Below are 18,396 nucleotides of genomic sequence, written 5' to 3'. Positions count from 1 at the left end.
GGTCTTTAAGGCTGCAGATACAGCAGTAAAGAACAGTACAGTAGTGAGTACAATTTAAGAGGAATGAACATCTCTAAAAACGGCAATCACAGAAGTTGGAAAGAAAAACATAGATACAAAAAAGGCAACTGCAAAGAAACCATAACCAACAGAAGATATACTTCAGCTAATTGATGAAAGAAAGAAGTATGGGTTCTGGGAAACTCAGGAATACAGAAATACAAGTCGCTCAGGAATGAAATAAATAGGAAGTGAGGGGAAGCTAAGAAGAAATGGCTTCATGAAAAATGTGAAGAACTCGAAAAAGAAATGAAAGTCAGAAGTACTGACTCAGCACATAGGAAAGTCAAAGCACTCTTAGGTGAAATTAAAGGCAAGGAAGGTAACATTAGGAGTGCAACTGGACTTCCACTGTTAAATGCAGTGGAGAGAGTGGATAGGTTGAAAGAGTACATTGAAAGGCTCTGTGAGGGGGAAGATTTGTATGATGTGGTAAAAGAGGAAACTGGAGTCGATTTAGAAGAGATAGGGGATCCAGTACTACAATCAGAATTTAAGAGTGCTTTGGAGGACTTAAGATGAAATAAGGTAGAAGGGATCAATAACATTCCATCAGAATTTCTAAAATCATTAGGGGAAGTGGCAACAAAATGACTATTGACTTGGTGTCTAGAATGTATGAATGTGGCGACATACCGTCTGATTTTCGGAAAAATATCATCCAAAACCTACCCCCATGAACCATGGACCTTGCCGTTGGTGGGAAGGCTTGTGTGCTTCAGCGATACCGATGCCTGTACTGTAGGTGCAACCACAATGTAGGCGTATCTGTTGAGAGGCCAGACAAACGTGTGGTTCCTGAAGCAGGGCAGCAGCCTTTTCAGTAGTTGCAGGGGCAACAGTCCGGATGATTGACTGATCTGCCTTGCAACACTAACCAAAACGGCCTTGCTGTGTTGGTACTGCGAACGGCTGAAAGCAAGGGGAAATTACAGCCATAATTTTTCCCGAAGGCATGCAGCTTTACTCATGGAGAGCTGCATCAAACCAGTCTCAGGACTGAAGACAACAACCGCAACAACAACAACAACAACAACAACATCCACACAATTCCGACAACTGCAAGAGTGGACAAATGCGAGAGTTATCGTACAAACAGCTTAACAGCTCATGCATACAAGTTGCTGACAAAAATAATATACAGAAGAATGGAAAAGAAAACTGAGGATGTGTTTGTTAGATGATGTTCAGTTCGGTTTTACGAAAAGTAGAGCCGCCAGAGAGGCAATTCTGATGTCGCAGTTGGTAATGGAAGTAAGATCAAAGAAACCTCAAGTCACATTTATAGCATTTGTCCACTAGAAAAATCTTTCGACAATGTTCGAAATTCTGAGAAAAATATGGGTAATCTATATGGACAAACGGGTAATAAACAATAAGTACAAGAACCAAGAGGGAATAATAAGAATGGACGACCAAGAACGAAATGCTCTGATTAAAAAGGGTGTAAGACAGGCATGCAGTCTTTTGCCCTTTCTGTTTTATCTGTACTTCGAAGAAGCAATGATGGAAATAAAAGAAAGCTTCAGCAATTGAAATGAAATTCAAGGTGAATGGGTACCAATGATATGATTCGATGATGACATTGCTATCCTGAGTGAAAGTGAAGAAGAATTTCATTATCTGGTGAATGGTATGGACAGTCTAATGAGTAAAGAATGTGGATTGAGAGTAAATCGAAGAAATACGAAAGTAATGAGAAGTAGCAGAAATGAGAACAGTGAGAAACTCAACATCAGGGTTGACAGTCACAAAGTAGATGAAGTTAAGGAATTCTGTTACCTAGGAACAGGGGCAGTTGCAAGGGGGGGGGGGGGGGGGCGGAGCATGGGGGCTATAGCCCCCCCTCCCAATGGAGTATCATATTACACTGGACAAAATGAATATATGACTTCAACAGATTCAATCATTTTTTATAATTATGTAGCAATATAGGTTGCAATGTATTTCAAACATATTTTAACAAAAGAATAAGAGTGGCAAATAGCTTACTATGCAAACCAATAAATATCAGTTAACTTAAAATGGGCGTCTTATAATTTATTAATATACACTGGATGTATATTAATGTATGAGTAGCACTTACATCGACATCTACATCTACATTACTTCTCTGCAATTCACATTTAAGTGCTTGGCAGAGGGTTCATCGAACCACAATCATACTATCTCTCTACCATTCCACTCCCGAACAGCGCGCGGGAAAAACGAACACCTAAACCTTTCTGTTCGAGCACTGATTTCTCTTATTTTATTTTGGGGATCATTCCTACCTATGTAGGTTGGGCTCAACAGAATATTTTCGCATTTGGAAGAGAAAGTTGGTAACTGAAATTTCGTAAATAGATCTCGCTGCGACGAAAAACGTCTTTGCTTTAATGATGACTTCCATCCCAATTTGTGTATCATATCTGCCACACTTTCTCCCCTATTACGTGATAATACATAACTAGCTGCCCTTTTTTGCACCCTTTCGATGTTCTCCGTCAATCCCACCTGGTAAGGATCCCACACCGCGCAGCAATATTCTAACAGAGGACGAACGAGTGTAGTGTAAGCTGTCTCTTTAGTGGATTTGTTGCATCTTCTAAGTGTCGTGCCAATGAAACGCAACCTTTGGCTCGCCTTCCCCACAATATTATCTATGTGATCTTTCCAACTGAAGTTGTTCGTAATTTTATCACCCAGGTACTTAGTTGAATTGACAGCCTTGAGAATTGTACTATTATCGAGTAATCGAATTCCGACGGATTTCTTTTGGAACTCATGTGGATCACCTCACACTTTTCGTTATTTAGCGTCAACTGCCACCTGCCACACCATACAGCAATCTTTTCTAAATCGCTTTGTAACTGATACTGGTCTTCGGATGACCTTACTAGACGGGAAATTATAGCATCATCTGTGACCAACCTAATAGAACTGCTCATATTGTCACCCAGGTCATTTATATAGATCAGGAACAGCAGAGGTCCCAGGACGCTTCCCTGGGGAACACCTAATATCACTTCAGTTTTACTCGATATTTGTCGTCTATTGCCACGAACTGCGACCTTCCTGACAGGAAATCATGAATCCAATCTCACAGCTGAGACGATACCCCATAGGCCCGCAGCTTGATTAGAAGTCGCTTGTGAGGAACGGTGTCAAAAGCTTTCCGGAAATCTAGAAATACGGAATCAACTTGATATCCCCTGTCGATAGCGGCCATTACTTCGTGCGAATAAAGAACTAGCTGCATTGCACAAGAACGATGTTTTCTGAAACCATGCTGATTATGTATCAATAGATCGTTCCCGTTGAAGTGATTCATAATGTCTGAATACAGTATATGCTCCAAAACCCTACTGCAAACCGACGTCAATGATATAGGTCTGTAGTTCGATGGAATACTCTTACTACCCTTCTTAAACACTGGTGCAACCTGCGCAATTTTCCAATCTGTAGGTACAGATCTATCGGTGAGCGAGTGGTTGTATGTGATTGCTAAGTAATCTGAAAGGAACCTAATGGGTATACAATCTGGACCTAAATACTTGCCTGTATCAAGCAATTTGAGTTGCTTCGCAACCCCTAAGGTATCTACTTCTAAGAAACTCATGCTAGCAGCTGTTCGTGTTTCAAATTCTGGAATATTCCATTCGTCTACCCTGGTGAATGAATTTCGGAAAACTGCATTCAATAACTCCGCTTTAGCGGCACAGTCGTCGGTAACAGTACCATCGGCACTGCGCAGCGAAGGTATTGACTGTGTCTTGCCGCTTGCGTACTTTACATACGACCCGAATTTCTTCCGACTTTTCTACCAAATTTAGAGACAATGTTTCGTTGTGGAATCTATTAAAGGCATCTCACATTGAAGTCCGCGCCAAATTTCGCGCATCTGTAAATTTTATCCTATCTTCAGGATTTCGCGTGCTTCTGAACTTCGCATGCTTTTTCTGTTGCCTCTGCAACAGCGTTCGGACCTGTTTTGTGTACCACGGGGGATCAGTTCCATCTCTTACCAATTTATGAGGTATGAATCTCTCAACTGCTGTTGCTACTATATCTTTGAATTTGAGCCACATCTCGTCTACATTTGCATAGTCAGTTCATGAGGAATGGAGATTGTCTTTTAGGAAGGCTGCTTGTGACACTTTATCCGCTTTTTGAAATAAAATTATTTTGCGTTTGTTTCTGGTGGATTTGAAAGAAACGGTATTGAGCCTAGCTACAACGACCTTGTGATCACTAATCCCTGTATCAGTCATGATGCTCTCTATCAGCTCTGGATTGTTTGTGGCTAAGAGGTCAAGTGTGTTTTTGCAATCATTTACAATTCGCATGGGTTCGTGGATTAACTGCTCAAAACAATTTTCGGAGAAAGTATTTAGGACAATCTCGGAAGATGTTTTCTGCCTACCACCGATTTTGAACAAGTATTTTTGCCAACATATCGAGGAAAGGTTGAAGTCCCCACCAACTATAACTTTATGAGTGGGGTATTTATTTGTTATGAGACTCAAATTTTCTCTAAACTGTTCAGCAACTATATCATCGGAGTCTGGGTGTCGGTAGAATGAGCCAATTATTAACTTAGTTCGGCTGTTAAGTATAACCTCCACCCATACCAATTCGCACTGAGTATCTACTTCGACTTCACTACAAGATAAACCACTACTGACAGACAAACATTCCACCACCAATTCTGCCTAATCTATCTTTCCTGAACACCGTCTAAGACTTCGTAAAAATTTCTGCAGAACTTATTTCAGGCTTTAGCCAGCTTTCTGTACCTATAATGATTTCAGCTTCTGTGCTTTCTATTAGCGCTTGAAGCTCAGGGACTTTCCCAGCACAACTACAACAATTTACAACTACAATTCCGACTGTTCCTTGATCCAAGCACGTCCTGTATTTTCCATGCACCCTTTGAGATTGCAGCCCACCCCGTTCTTTCCCGAGGCCTTCTAACCTAAAAAACCGCCCAGTCCACGCCACACAGCCTCCGCTACCCGTGTAGCCGCCAGCTGAGTGTAGTGAACTCCTGACCTATTCAGCGGAACCCGAAACCCCACCACCCTATGGCGCAAGTCAAGGAATCTGCAGCCAACATGGTCGCAAAACCGTCTGAGCCTCTGATTCAGACCCTCCACCCGGCTCTGCACCAAAGGTCCGCAGTCGGTTCTGTCAACGGTGCTGCAGATGGTGAGCTCTGCCTTCATCTCATAAGCAAGACCGGCAGCCTTCACCAAGCCAGATAGCCGCTGGAATCCAGAGAGAATTTCCTCAGATCAAAAGCGACACACATCATTAGTGCCGACATGTGCCACCACCTGCTGCTGGCTGCACCCTGTGCTCTTCATGGCATCCGGAAGGACCCTTTCCACATCAGGAATGACTCCATCCGGAATGCACATGGACTGCACACTGGATTTCTTCCCCTCTTTAGCCGCCATATCCCTAAGGGGCCCCATTACACTCCTAACATTGGACCTCCCAACTACCAGTAAGCCCACCCTCTGTGATTGCCCGGACCTTGAAGGCTGAGAATCATCCTCTCAAACAGGGCAGGCAGCTGCATCTGGCTCAGACAGAGACAGTGCCTGAAACCTGTTTGTCAGACGCACCAGGGAGGCTTTCTGATCAGCCTCCAGGGACGTCTTTCGCTGCCAGCCACGCCCTGGAACGACCTCCCAATCAACCACAGGCGAGGGCTCAGCCCCACTGCGGGCAGCAACCGGAGAAACCACAGCAGCAGACCGATCTGGAGACAGACGGGACGAAGTTGATATCCCGTGATACCCAAGTCCAGCTCCCCACAGTGGTGCCCATTGACAACAGCCTCAAGCTGCGTGACTGAAGTCAGCGCCACTTGCAGCTGTGAGTGAAGGGATGCCAACTCAGCCCTCATCCGAACACAGCAATCACAGTCCTTGTCCATTCCAATCGATGTTTAATAACAGTTACTGAAACACGAGTCCGTGCCTAGATAACGCAAGGGAAACATGAAAAAAATGTATTAACTAACCTCTACAAATGTCCAACGATTGCGCTACAATCTGCCTGAATTTACGATTACAGTAACTAAAACTCGAAATTACACCTCCTATACCAAACTCACACGCAATTTAAGTAAGAATCTTCGAAGTAAACACTAAAGCGCCATGCTAAACTCTCAAATACTATAATATGGACGAAATTTATGGATAAAACAACGCACGTACCCAAAAACACGCAAAGAAATTAAGAATTAAACTATGTAACAAATAAGTAAGCTAGGGCTATACGACTTGCTGCTGCAGCTGCTTATCCAGTGTCCAATGGCGGCAGGGAGCAAGAAAGCTAAATATGCCGGGTATGCCTACCAACACTCAAATTGCTTTCACAGACAAAAACTTGGAATTTGCCGGACATCTGGGTCAAATCGTATTATTTTCCCAGGCATACACATTCTGTAGACTCCAAAACAGTTACCAAAAACTAATTTGTCGGTGGAGGACCCCATTTCTCTTTCCTTAAGCGATATTCCATTCCACCAAATCCCTGCCCCCCTCCCCTTGACCGACTTCTAGAATCACCCCTGCTAGGCAGTAAAAAACCAACAATGGACAGAGCAAGGAGGACACCAATGGCAGACTAGCACTGACAAAAAGGGCACTCATGGCCAAGAGAAATCTACTAATATCAAACATAGGCCTTAATTTGAGGAACAAATTTTTGTGAGTGTACATCTGGAGTACAGCATTATATGGTAATGAAATGTGGAACAGAAGAGAATCGAAGCAGTTGAGATGTGGTGCTACAGACGAATGTTGAAAATTAGGTGGACTGATAAGGTAAGAAATGAGAAGGTTCAGAGCAAAATCAGAGAGGAAAGGAGTAAGTGGAAAACACTGATAAGGAGAAGGGACAGGATGATAGGAAAATTGTTAAGATATCAGGGAATGGTTTCCATCAGTGGCGTAGCATGAGGGGAGACTTTGAGACTTAGTCTCCCCTGTATTCCTGCTTAAAAAAGATGAAATAGTAATTCATAAGAAAAATATAAATTACTCTCTGCTAAGAACTCTAAATGTGCGAAGACATCAGTTTTGTAGCCCGCACCGCACCCTGAGTATTGGTGTATTTGCCTGCTTGAGACTCGACTGCTCCCAGACTCTGCCTCCCTTCCCTTACCTGACTGTAGTGGTGTGCAGGAAATCGCGTATCTGTTAGAAATCACAGTGATTGAGAAGTCACAGATATCACAATAACAACTTGACAAAATCTAACTGCGATTTCAGTCACAGTTAGCAGTCGCAAGTAGCATTTCGCATTAAACGCCGTGAGCCATCTGTTGCCCGAATTCCATACTGCTTTCTGCGATTTCAGTGCCAAAGCGCAACTAAGAGTCGCAAGTAGCAACTAAAAAGCGCAGTTAACAGTGCAATCTGTTGGCCAAAGTTCGTACTACGCTCATCTCTGCGACACGCTATCGCGTCTAACTGCGATTTCCGTGACAAATCGCAACTAAGAGTCACAAGTAGCAACTAAAAAGCGCAGTTAACATTCTTTTCCTAGTGCCATCTGTTGAACGACGTACGTACTAAGTTATGAGACCCTTGTGCCTCACGAGATCGGTGTGCTGTGTGTGCGTATGAAGGACTTATTTCATTAGTGGTACAAGTCCATTTTTGTTCATTTTGAGATACGGAGTCGTAAAGTTAAATGAGCGCTGAAAAATCTACAGTTGAGATACCAGAAATATTCAAGTATATGGCTTCTTGCTAGGAATGAACCTTTATTAACGTTTGTTTGGATCATTAATTTCAGAAGCATTATAGACAGAAAAGTGGAGGTAATGGACTTGTACCACTATTGAAATAAGACCTTCACATTATATGACGACATGCACATTCAGCATCAGTTATGGTTGGTCAAACACAGCTGTGACTCTGAATGTATTATATTAATAAGAAGTAACATTGCCTTTTTCTCCTGAAAATATCAAGTAACGTAAAAAATGTGATTCTGCTTCCAATATGACAATTTTGGTTAATACTCCACATGCCTACAGGACTTTGCAATGTTAACACAGCAGAACTCAGACATCTGTAAAGTGTAGTGAAATGAAAACAGCATTATTGAGTCATATGAATGCCTCACTTTTATTCCGGCACAGTTCAAGACTCGGGATAAAAGTTTTGCACCTGGTGTTGTACGTAGCAACTTCACACACACGAACTTTTTGCCGACACTACTACCACCTACATAAGTAAGCTTTTCCTGTGTTACTTTCAAGTACTGCACTTAAGCTATTCCTGATTTAACTGGAAGATCTGTACTTCCCACTTTCATATCAACAGCCTCAAAATGCATATTGTAGACTTCGTGATATGTTACAGGTCAGTGTCACACCAAGATTGTGGAGAAGGGAGAAGGGGGGGGGGCATGTCACTCTCAAACTAGTGTTTACTAGTAAATAAGTGGCGGAAAATTACGGGTATAGGACGGCTTAAACATGTGGATAATGAGATTTTCATTATTCACTCACTGTGTTTAACATTTATTATTCCTTTAAAATCGCATAACAACTTCAATAAAACACAGTTTAATCACTCATCTGCACACTTATTTCACAATTATGTCACTTTTAAACTGCAAATCCTCTAAGAGCTGTCTTGAATCTTCACGAGTCTCTCTCAACAGCCTTGATGTGGATAGATATGTACAGCAACCAGTAATCAAGAGTCAGAACTGTGTCTGCAAAATCACAAGGATTATTAAACAATTTTTGCTGTCACTAATTACAAGCAATATAATTGACAGCATAGATTGCTAATATTTGCTGTAACGAAAGCCACTCAATGGGGTATATTTCACATTTACAAGAACGATCTCACTGAAGTAATTAAGTCCATCGAAACACTTAGAAACTAACCTCTCGGCTGACGAAAACGGTCTAAAGACGCAGTGGTAATTTCTCCAGATCTGTTATCAATTTACTGAGTACCTGTGAACATAACAATATGTTAGAATTCATTTTCTAAACACGAACTATTACGCTACTGTATGGCTACTTACATATTGATTACACTATTAATATTTTCACAGTTGTTTCTTTAATACATAATTAAAGCTAACGGAAGAACAAACATAAAACTTACTTTGTAAAATGTAAACTTTCACGGCCGGAACTGTCATGATTAATAAAATTCTTTTCCGGGCTATTATGCCGTGGTCTGATGGATTTCGCATTGTAACCCGACGTTTCGTCCCCATCTGCGGAGGACATCTTCAAGGGGGTTCGTGGCTTCTGTTAACTTCCGAAACACACACTGTCTCACTACTGACTGAGTTAACAGAAGCCACGAACCCCTTTGAAGATGTCCTCCGCAGATGGGGACGAAACGTCGGGTTACAATGCGAAATCCATCAGACCACGGCATAATAGCCCGGAAAAGAATTTTATTAATCATGATCAAAACTTACTTTGCACTAAGAGGTTTGTTGAGATGCAATTTTCTGTGTGGGCAGATGTAACTTTTTCATACGGTATTAAGTCGCAGAAATCGCAGGAGTCACAGAAATCGCAGAAGTAGCAGAAGTCGCAGAAGTAGCAGAAGTAACAGAAATCGCAGAAGTAGCAGAAGTCACAGAAATCGCGGAAGTAGCAGAAATCGCAGAAATAGCAGTGGCGGAGGGATACGCGACCTACGTTCCTTAACTGCGACTCTTAACTGCGACAAATCACAGTTAAGAATAGCAGATACTGAAAAGTAGCATTCACAGAAATCACTGATATCGGAAAATCGCAGTTTAGCCCATCACTACCTGGCTGTGTGCGCCTGCGCGCTTTAGTGGCTTTCTCGGCTCCCCTCTACTTTCCACTTGCTAGCAGGTATCGAGACTAGTCTCTGGCGCTTCTGTGCTGGCTTTTAACACGGAAGTGAACAGTCGCGCGGTTTGTGTTCATAGTCATTCATGTGTGATTTTAGCGCATATTTTCGTTGTGTCGCCAACATGAGTGAGCCAGCAACTGAACACCTTATAGAATTTTTATTAAAAACGCTTTTTTACACATTAACGAACGACAAAAGCGCGAATTGAAGGACAAACGACCTATTCCTATCCTCAGTGTAGTTTTAATTGAAGCCAAACAAAAACGCACTTTTCAGAGAGCGTGGTACGACAAGTATACTTGGCTGACTGCAAATGCTGTTAATGACAGAATATATTGTTATATATGTGTTCTGTTCGGCGGTGAAAAGCAATGGTGCAGTAAGGGCATTTGTACAATTAAGAACTTTGACAGGAAAGCACAAAAGCATCAGATATCAAAACGTCACCTGCAGAACAAAGAATCATTTCAGTTACTGGGAAAAAGTAGACTTGAGCACGCCCTTTCTGAAGCCGCTCGTCTGACGGCTACAAATCAAAATGTACAAGATGCATCCAACAGGAGAGTATTGGCTCGTATTATTCAAGCAATTTATTTATTTGTACACAAGAACTATCCTTTTGCGGCCATCGAGAAGAGTAATCCTCTAGCAACTATGGATTGGATTTGAAAATTGTTCAGATGGAAAGAAGATTTAAAGAGTTTATCCCAAATTCAGTTTGTTTAACTTTTGATCGAAAAATGTTTCCCAAACTATCAAAAAGAATTCCCAAAGTTGAAACTGCTTCAGTTATTAGAACAGTATCCTTTTTATGAACAAGAACAACTTGAGCATGAACTGTGGAACATATACGCTGATGAGAAAAACACTTATCTCCAAGAATCCTCTTAAAGTACATTGTCAACAATGATTTAAACTCTGTTTATGAAGAAACAACAGAAGTTGCTGCTTTTGGTTTTGACCCTACCCGCAATTATAGCAAGCATAGAACGAAGCATGAGTACTCTTAAACGAGTGAAGAATTATTTCAGGAATTCAATGTCCAACACCCGGCTGTCGTGTTTGTGCACGTTAGCAATAGAAAAGATACTACTTGGAGAGCTATCCAGTGATCAGATCTTTGTAGACCGAGTTATAGACTCATTCGTGTAAAGAATAGACAGGCGCATTGCACTTGTGTACAAGAAAATATAAGTGCTTCTTCTCTTGCTGCTGGAGTTCTACAAATTTGTCATTCTTTCTTGAAAAAGTTAGTTATTATTATTATTAATATTATCATTATTAGTGATGGTGGTAGTGGTATTGGTAGTAGTAGTAGTAGTAGTAGTAGTAGTTGTTGTTGTTTTCTTTGACGCATTTTGTTTCATTTGTTTAAATTATTGTTTATTGTACTCTTCTGTCTCCCTATAATTACTGTAGAGTCTCCCCAACCTTTATAACCATGCTACGCCACTGGTTTCCGTGGCATTAGAGGGAAATGTAGAGGCAAAAAATGTAAAGGAAGACAGAGATTGGAATAGATTCAGCAGATAATTGAGGACATAGGTTGCCTGAGATGCAGATGTTAGCACAGGAGAGTAATTCATGGCGGGACTGCAACAAAGCAGTCAGAAGACTCATGGCTCACAAGAAAAAGAAAGCCTAGAATATTGATGTATATGATGATAATCAACCCTTTCACTGATTTGGACTTGAATACACGTCCCGTCCCACTGTTCCCCAGTCGATGTGGACGTGCACACGAACGCCAAGTTGATGTCTGTATGCATCCTGAGCTGCCAACTTCTCTCTCTCTTCTAAGGAAAAGTTACTTCTGTAACAAAGCAGTACGCAGGACAGAAGCAAGTTTACAGCAGAGAAAGGGTTAATTTGAAACGAATGTCTTGGCATCAGCATATATACTCTGCAATCCACCATGAGGTGTATGGCAGATGGTACATCACATTGTCCCAGTTATTGAGGTTTCTTCCCTTTCCATTCATGTATGGTGCTCTAGAAGAATGATTGTCTGAATGCCCCTGTGCATGCTGCCTTGTCCTCATAATCCCTTTGTGAGCAATAAGTAGCTGTAGTGTCTTCCTAGAGTCATCATTTTAAGATGGCTCTTTAAACATTGCTAGCAGGCTTCTTAGGTTAGTTTATGTCTATCGTTAAGATTCTGCCAGTTCTGTTTCTATACCACTTCTATGAAACTCATCCACAGATCAAACAAACCTGTGACCATTCATATTGCCCTTCTCTGTATACATTCATTATCGCCCGTTAGTCATATTGGTATGGGTCCCATATACACCATACGTCATGCAGTCTACATCCCTACACCATACTGAACTGATCTTCATGATCAGTTTTGTATGAGGAATTGCTGTGAAGTTCGCTCCAGGCAAATGCCAGGATGGTTCCTTTGAAAGGGCACGGCCGACTTACTTCCCTAATCTGATGAGACCGATGACCTCGCTGTTTGGTCTCTTCCCCCAAACAACCCAATGCAACCCAATTGCTGTGAAGTGAAACAACATTTCAGAACAACAACATTTATTTGCTAGCAAAACAACATTTATATGGGAAGACAAAACTCCTGTCCAGTATCCTTGAAATATATTCTGACTAGATTGAGAACTTTTTGGTGGGGATGACACAGCATATTGCCTTGAATGGAGAGTCATCGACAGATGAAGAAATGTGCCTCAGGGAAGTGTGTTGGGACCCTTGCTGTTCATGTTATATGTTAATGATTAGTATTAGTAGTAAAATAAGGCTTTGCAGATGATGCAGTTATATTTAATGAAGTACTATCTGAAAGAAGTTGCATAAATAGTCAGTCAGATCTTGATAAGTTTTCAATGTGGTGTAAAGATTGGCACCTCTAGATGTTCAAAAATGTAAAATTTTGCTCTTAAAAAAACGAAAAAACGCAGTATCCTATGACTATAGTAGTAGTAGTCACTGTTGGAATAGGCTAACAAATACATGGATATAACACTTTGTGGGGCTATGAAATTGGAGAGTGTCCCGAAGATACTAAAGGAACTGAGCTCGCAGACTCTTGAAGACAGACGTAAACTACCCTGAGAAAGTCTACAAACAAAGTTTCAAGAATGGACTTTAAATTATTAGTCTAGTAACATACTACAATCCCCTACTTATCACTCACATAGGGATCATGATGATAAGATTATAATAATTACTGCATGTACAGAGGCATTCAAACACTCATTCTTCCCACGCTCCATACGTGAATAAACAAGAGAAAAACCTAATGACTGGTACAATAGGACGTACCCTCTGCCATGCACGTCAAAGTGGTTTGCAGACTATGGATGTACATGCATATGTAGACATCTATTGTGGTTTTTTATTTTACATAGCAAATGACGTCACAGGTAACTGTATTTTCCCCTTCAGTAGAGATGCATTTTCCACATTATAAGAGGTAACTTAATGAAAACAGCTTCGTCAGTTTATGTTCTTATTTATACACAGTGCAGGTGTGAGTTCATTTTTGTTACTGTAAAATCTAAATCATTTTTCGCTTTCAGACATCTGTCGTCACTTATAGAAGAACACGCAGTGGGAAAAATTTCCAGATTATCAAGGACTATTCGCAATTTGTAACGATAAGAAAACAAATTAATAAAATAAAGATTAAAAAGGCAGAAAATTGCAAAATTCACTACTATAAGTCAAATGAGCGAGGCGAAAATAGGTTAACCCCCTTTGTCAGTAAACGACGCCACAGTAAAAACTTAATTCCCGAAATACTTTGAACGTGACATGGCGCTGATGATGTGGGAGAGTGCCGCCCTTTGAAATGCACTGTAGAATATTTTGACATGACTTGGCAGCTAGGGTGAATTGGTCTTAACTGTTTTCTAGCAAATGCATGAAACTAGTTGCATAGTCATATCTTCCATCGAGCCCTGATTTTACAATTTTTTTTTCTTTTGGTACTAGTTTGTCATTACGCTGATCGCTCAGGTCCAAATTTCGACCAACTTAAACGCAGAACTAGCGATTTTGAGTTTTCAGTCGCTGATATCGAATCAGCCCACGTCGAAAGATCGCTGAAATGATGCGTAGCTTTGTAAACATGTTTACTTCGCACTTTGCAGTGTTTATGCAATGTGATCTGTGTGCATGGAGATCGTAGGCAGTACAAGGGAGTCTGACACAATTTTACAGAAACAGATCTTGATTTAATATGCAATATGCACATTAATAAGTGCAAACAACCAGTTCTGCAGTAAAATGAGGGAGTACGTGAGGTATCAAGCTACTGCATCAAGGGATCCCATTTGGACGAGAGTATCAGACGACCCTCAACGCGAACAGTTGTCAGATGGTAACCGAAACCGCAAGGTACGTGGTAACAGGGGAAGCTGAATTCCGTAAATGACACCCACTGAGTCCGATAACACTGTTTAATTGCGAACAGTAAGTTGTTAAGTTTTCCATGACTATGACCAGTCAGTGGCACAGAACCGCCGTACTTGACATATTGAGGAATATTGTTCGAGTATGCCTCAAGAAAAGTGCGTCATGCGTAACAACAGAGGGCAGACGTTACCAGATAACCTTGGAAACTGGAGCGAGACCATCAGTAGATATGGCTGCATGACAGGTCAGGGTGCGGGCTAGAGTCAGAGAAGAGTACGAAAGGGAAGTTCAGTATATGCCATGAGTGTCTCGCGAGTGGACCACACGGATGAGGATATAAACATTAATAATAAACTTGGTTTTGGGGTTAGTATTGCTTGCTAATTTTCATTTCGAAGCTATCGACAGCACACAGTGGTGCAGATATAAATTTTTGACATTGTCGTGGAACGTTATACGTCGGTCTTACAGTGTTCCGCAGTAATGACCCCAGTGGTGTGCCTGTAATATAATTATGTTACAGTGAATAACAAAATAATTTATCTCGTTACTGTGTGGTTTATGCATCGAATACCATCTACAAATTGAACAGTAAGATTCTGTCATTTTATATTAGACTGTAAAAGTAAAGCTACAAGAAACAGTATGAAGTTTGTAAGTAAACCTAAAAGGTACGTTACCAGGAGTTTGTCACTGAAATTTTTGACGATGAAGTAACTTGGTATAAGGCAGTCCTTAAACAAACAAAAAGAAACAGTTTTCTTTGTAGTCACCAGTCATGTACATTTTTAATCTAATTGTGTAAAAAAATATAATGGCGCTCATAAAAAGAGATTGAAATAAATACTATGAAAAAACCTCAGCCAGCCATTTAGTGGGATAATGTATAATTCCCTTTTAATACTTGTTAATATGAAATTTTCCATATGGTCATACAAAGAATTCTTCTAAATGAAGAAAATGGGTTTGCTGACATGAGGTTTTGCAGATTTTTTACAACCTGACTGGCATACTGTAACCTGTGTTGGGTGTATTTCAAAAAATGTGTTTTACACTTTATTTGCTATAGAAACTTGGCTAATGTTAGTTTATGCTAATCAGTTGTGTGGTAAGGCTTAGAGGTATACAGTTTCTGGTATTTTACATGTCATTGATTTGCTACACATACATACGTGTATGTATGGGTGGATATGTGTGTGTGTGTTTGCGCGCGAGTATATACCTATCCTTTTTTCCCCCTAAGGTAAGTCTTTCCACTCCTGGGATTGGAATGACTCCTTACCCTCTCCCTTAAAACCCACATCCTTTCATCTTTCCTTTTCCTTCCGTCTTTCCTGACTAAGCAGGCGCCGGTTGCGAAAGCTCGAAATTGTGTGTGTGTGTTTGTGCGTTTTATTTATTGTGCCTGTCTACCGGCGCTTTCCCGCTTGGTAAGTCTTGGAATCTATGTTTTTCCCATGTGTGTGTGTGTGTGTGTGTTTACATCAGTACTTTCTGATTGTCCCTAAGTCATTTATTTGTGCAAGGAATAGAATAGGTCCTAATTTTGATTCCATTCATAATCCATTTCCACCTCAGGTGGGTTTTATAGCTGACCTCTCAAAATAACAACCAGTTTTATTTTAAATGTAATCTGACTAGTTTCAAACTGTCCCCGCATATTCCTCAGTGCTACTTTTTAAAGAACAAACCAGAATGGTACAGAGGGAAAGACCTTACTAAGATCCCTAAAGGTGATCTTCGTGTGCTAGTAGTTTTCACATGCTGACGAAAAGTCTCTCAAGATGATTTTTGTGGCAGATACAGTTGACCTTTCCTTCCTTCTAAACAAACAGTAGGGTGTGCACCCATAAAGAGTACTAAGTGATCAATGTGATCATTAGTTCATACTCCGATCATTTGGTCACCTTCAAATAAATTTCATAGGCCTACTTCTAAGTTGAGATACTTCTGTATCCCACAATCTCCATTGCAAGTAATATACTGTTGCCCCAACTATCTTCAGTTTGATTGTCTCATTGTATTTCTTTTGTTATTAATTTCTTCAGTTTTGTTTGTATCAAAATTTAAAATATTTGACTTGCCTTCTTATTGTGTTCATTTGACAGGCCTACAATACACTGTTCTTGCTACCATTGCCATCATTACTCTTCCATTAGGCCTATCTGACATATGCTCTGTCACCTACATATGGTATCATTTCTTTTATTGCACAGTATCAACTTTTAGATGAAGTTGTGTATTACTTTGTTGTAACCTAATTTACTGGTTGCTTTGTGATCTGTAGCGTTGTTCTTCCCAAACTGCCACCCTCTCCTCCACCCCTCCGTATATTAATGAATAATTTGATTGGTTTTCCTCTTTCACACAGTGTCATGGAATCATGATTTTCAAAGCAAATATTGCCTGCTAAAGATCTCATGTCATTTTCACTATTGACTTGCCCTTCTTTCTGTTTTTCAAGTCTGATCTAGCCTTTCATTCAGCCTATGTATTTCTATTTCTTATGGGAAACATTGAACCCACTATCTACTGTGACCCTTGGTACCATCAAAATGGTCTATATAAGCAACTTATTGAAATCCAGAAGTAAAGCTGTGAGGATAGGGCGTGAGTCGTGCTTGGGTAGCTCAGTTGGTAGAGCACTTGCCCACGAAAGACAAAGGTTTGAGTTCGAGTGTTGGTCTGGTACACAGTTTTAATCTGCCAGAAAGTTTCATGACATCATCAGTATGACAGAAATGGCTATTCTAAGTGTCTCCAATGTGGTGCCTGTTATTTCACTACATACACACGGCAACAAACACGAAAATACATACAAATAACACAGTAACATCTCCCTCCAAAAATACAGTCAAACTGACGGGAAAATCACGGGAAATTGGGGGTTTGAGGGTGGGGAAAACCCAGATATAACATTTTAAAGAAAAGAAAAACCGCAATCTCAAATCACACAAAATTATGAACAAAAAAAATTGGGTAACCCATAATTCCCAGCCTTGGGTTGACAGGTGCCACCTGGTACAGGCCAGGCCCAGGAAGGAGTGATTGCCTGAGCTGCTGTCTTCCCAAATTACCAATTAGTCCCTCTGTCAGATGTTCGGGAGGTGTGACCTGAGGTGTGTACAATCACCTAAGGTAGGTGCGCCCCCTTGTGAAGGGGACCCCCAGTTGGAAGGAGCATGCCATCAGAGCCACTGACAATCATGGGCAATTTTCTTGCTTTGAGCCTATCATCTTCACAATCAATGTCTATGAAACGTAAACAAATGAGGCTACTGATTCAAAGACCCTTCCAGCTGCACCACAGTTCCTCGTGGTTTCATGTACTGAAGATGTTCAGTCCTTCGCAATGGTAAATCTGCTTATTATTCAGAAAGGTGTTGATGCAATTGTCAGCTCTTTGAAATCCTGCTCTTGTTTGTGGAGTGGCACTTTTCTTTTGGAGACTACTTCTGATTCTCAAGCACAACTTCTGCTTGCCACTATGCTTTTCCATGGCTATCCAGTTCGTGTCGAGGCCCATAGAAATCTGAATTCTTTCCAGGGTGTTATTTACACTCAGTTGCTCAACGGTCTGACTGAGGCTGAAATCTGGATGTCATTGCCATCCATCAGGTGATGAAAAAGGTAGATTCCTCCTTAGTGCCCACAGGCACTCCTTTTCTCACCTTTGATATAGCGATGCTTCTGCCCGAGATGAAACCAGGCTATGAAATTATCACTGTCCGACCATACAGTCTGCACCCAATGCACTGCTACCAGTGTCTTTGTTTCAACCACACTAGACTATCTTGTCAACACCCAGTTAAATGTGTAACCTGTGGTAGGGATGTGCATGACGACAATTGTTCACCTCCTTCTCTCCTCTCAATCAACTGCTCTGAAGGCCATGCCACCTCGCCTTGAGTTTGTCCCATGTATCTCGATGAGCGGGCTGGCTAGGAGATCCAGATAAAGGAAAAAGTGCCTTACCCAGTTGTTCGCAAGTTATTGGCTAGTCACAACTCTGCATTCTACTGTCTGGCACTTATAGTTCTGTTCTTGCTACATCTTGCTCCATGAAGGACATGGCCACACACACATGTGACCT

General features: G+C 41.0%; 1 protein-coding gene across 1 annotated transcript in view; it reads left to right on the top strand.

Annotated features, from left to right (window-relative positions):
• Positions 1–13,953: 13,953 nt before the first annotated feature.
• LOC126340558 (uncharacterized) overlaps positions 13,954–18,396 on the top strand; it is a 75,100-nt gene continuing 70,657 nt past the window's right edge. The window contains 1 exon segment of the mRNA XM_050001699.1: positions 13,954–14,285. Coding sequence (XP_049857656.1) covers positions 14,175–14,285 — 111 coding nt within the window. The 5' untranslated portion in view covers positions 13,954–14,174.

The sequence above is a fragment of the Schistocerca gregaria genome, chromosome 1 (genome assembly GCF_023897955.1).
Source record: "Schistocerca gregaria isolate iqSchGreg1 chromosome 1, iqSchGreg1.2, whole genome shotgun sequence".
In the NCBI taxonomy this organism is placed as follows: Eukaryota; Metazoa; Arthropoda; class Insecta; order Orthoptera; family Acrididae; genus Schistocerca; species Schistocerca gregaria.
Note: the sequence above shows the minus strand (reverse complement) of the source record. Positions and strands in the feature narration are given on the sequence as shown.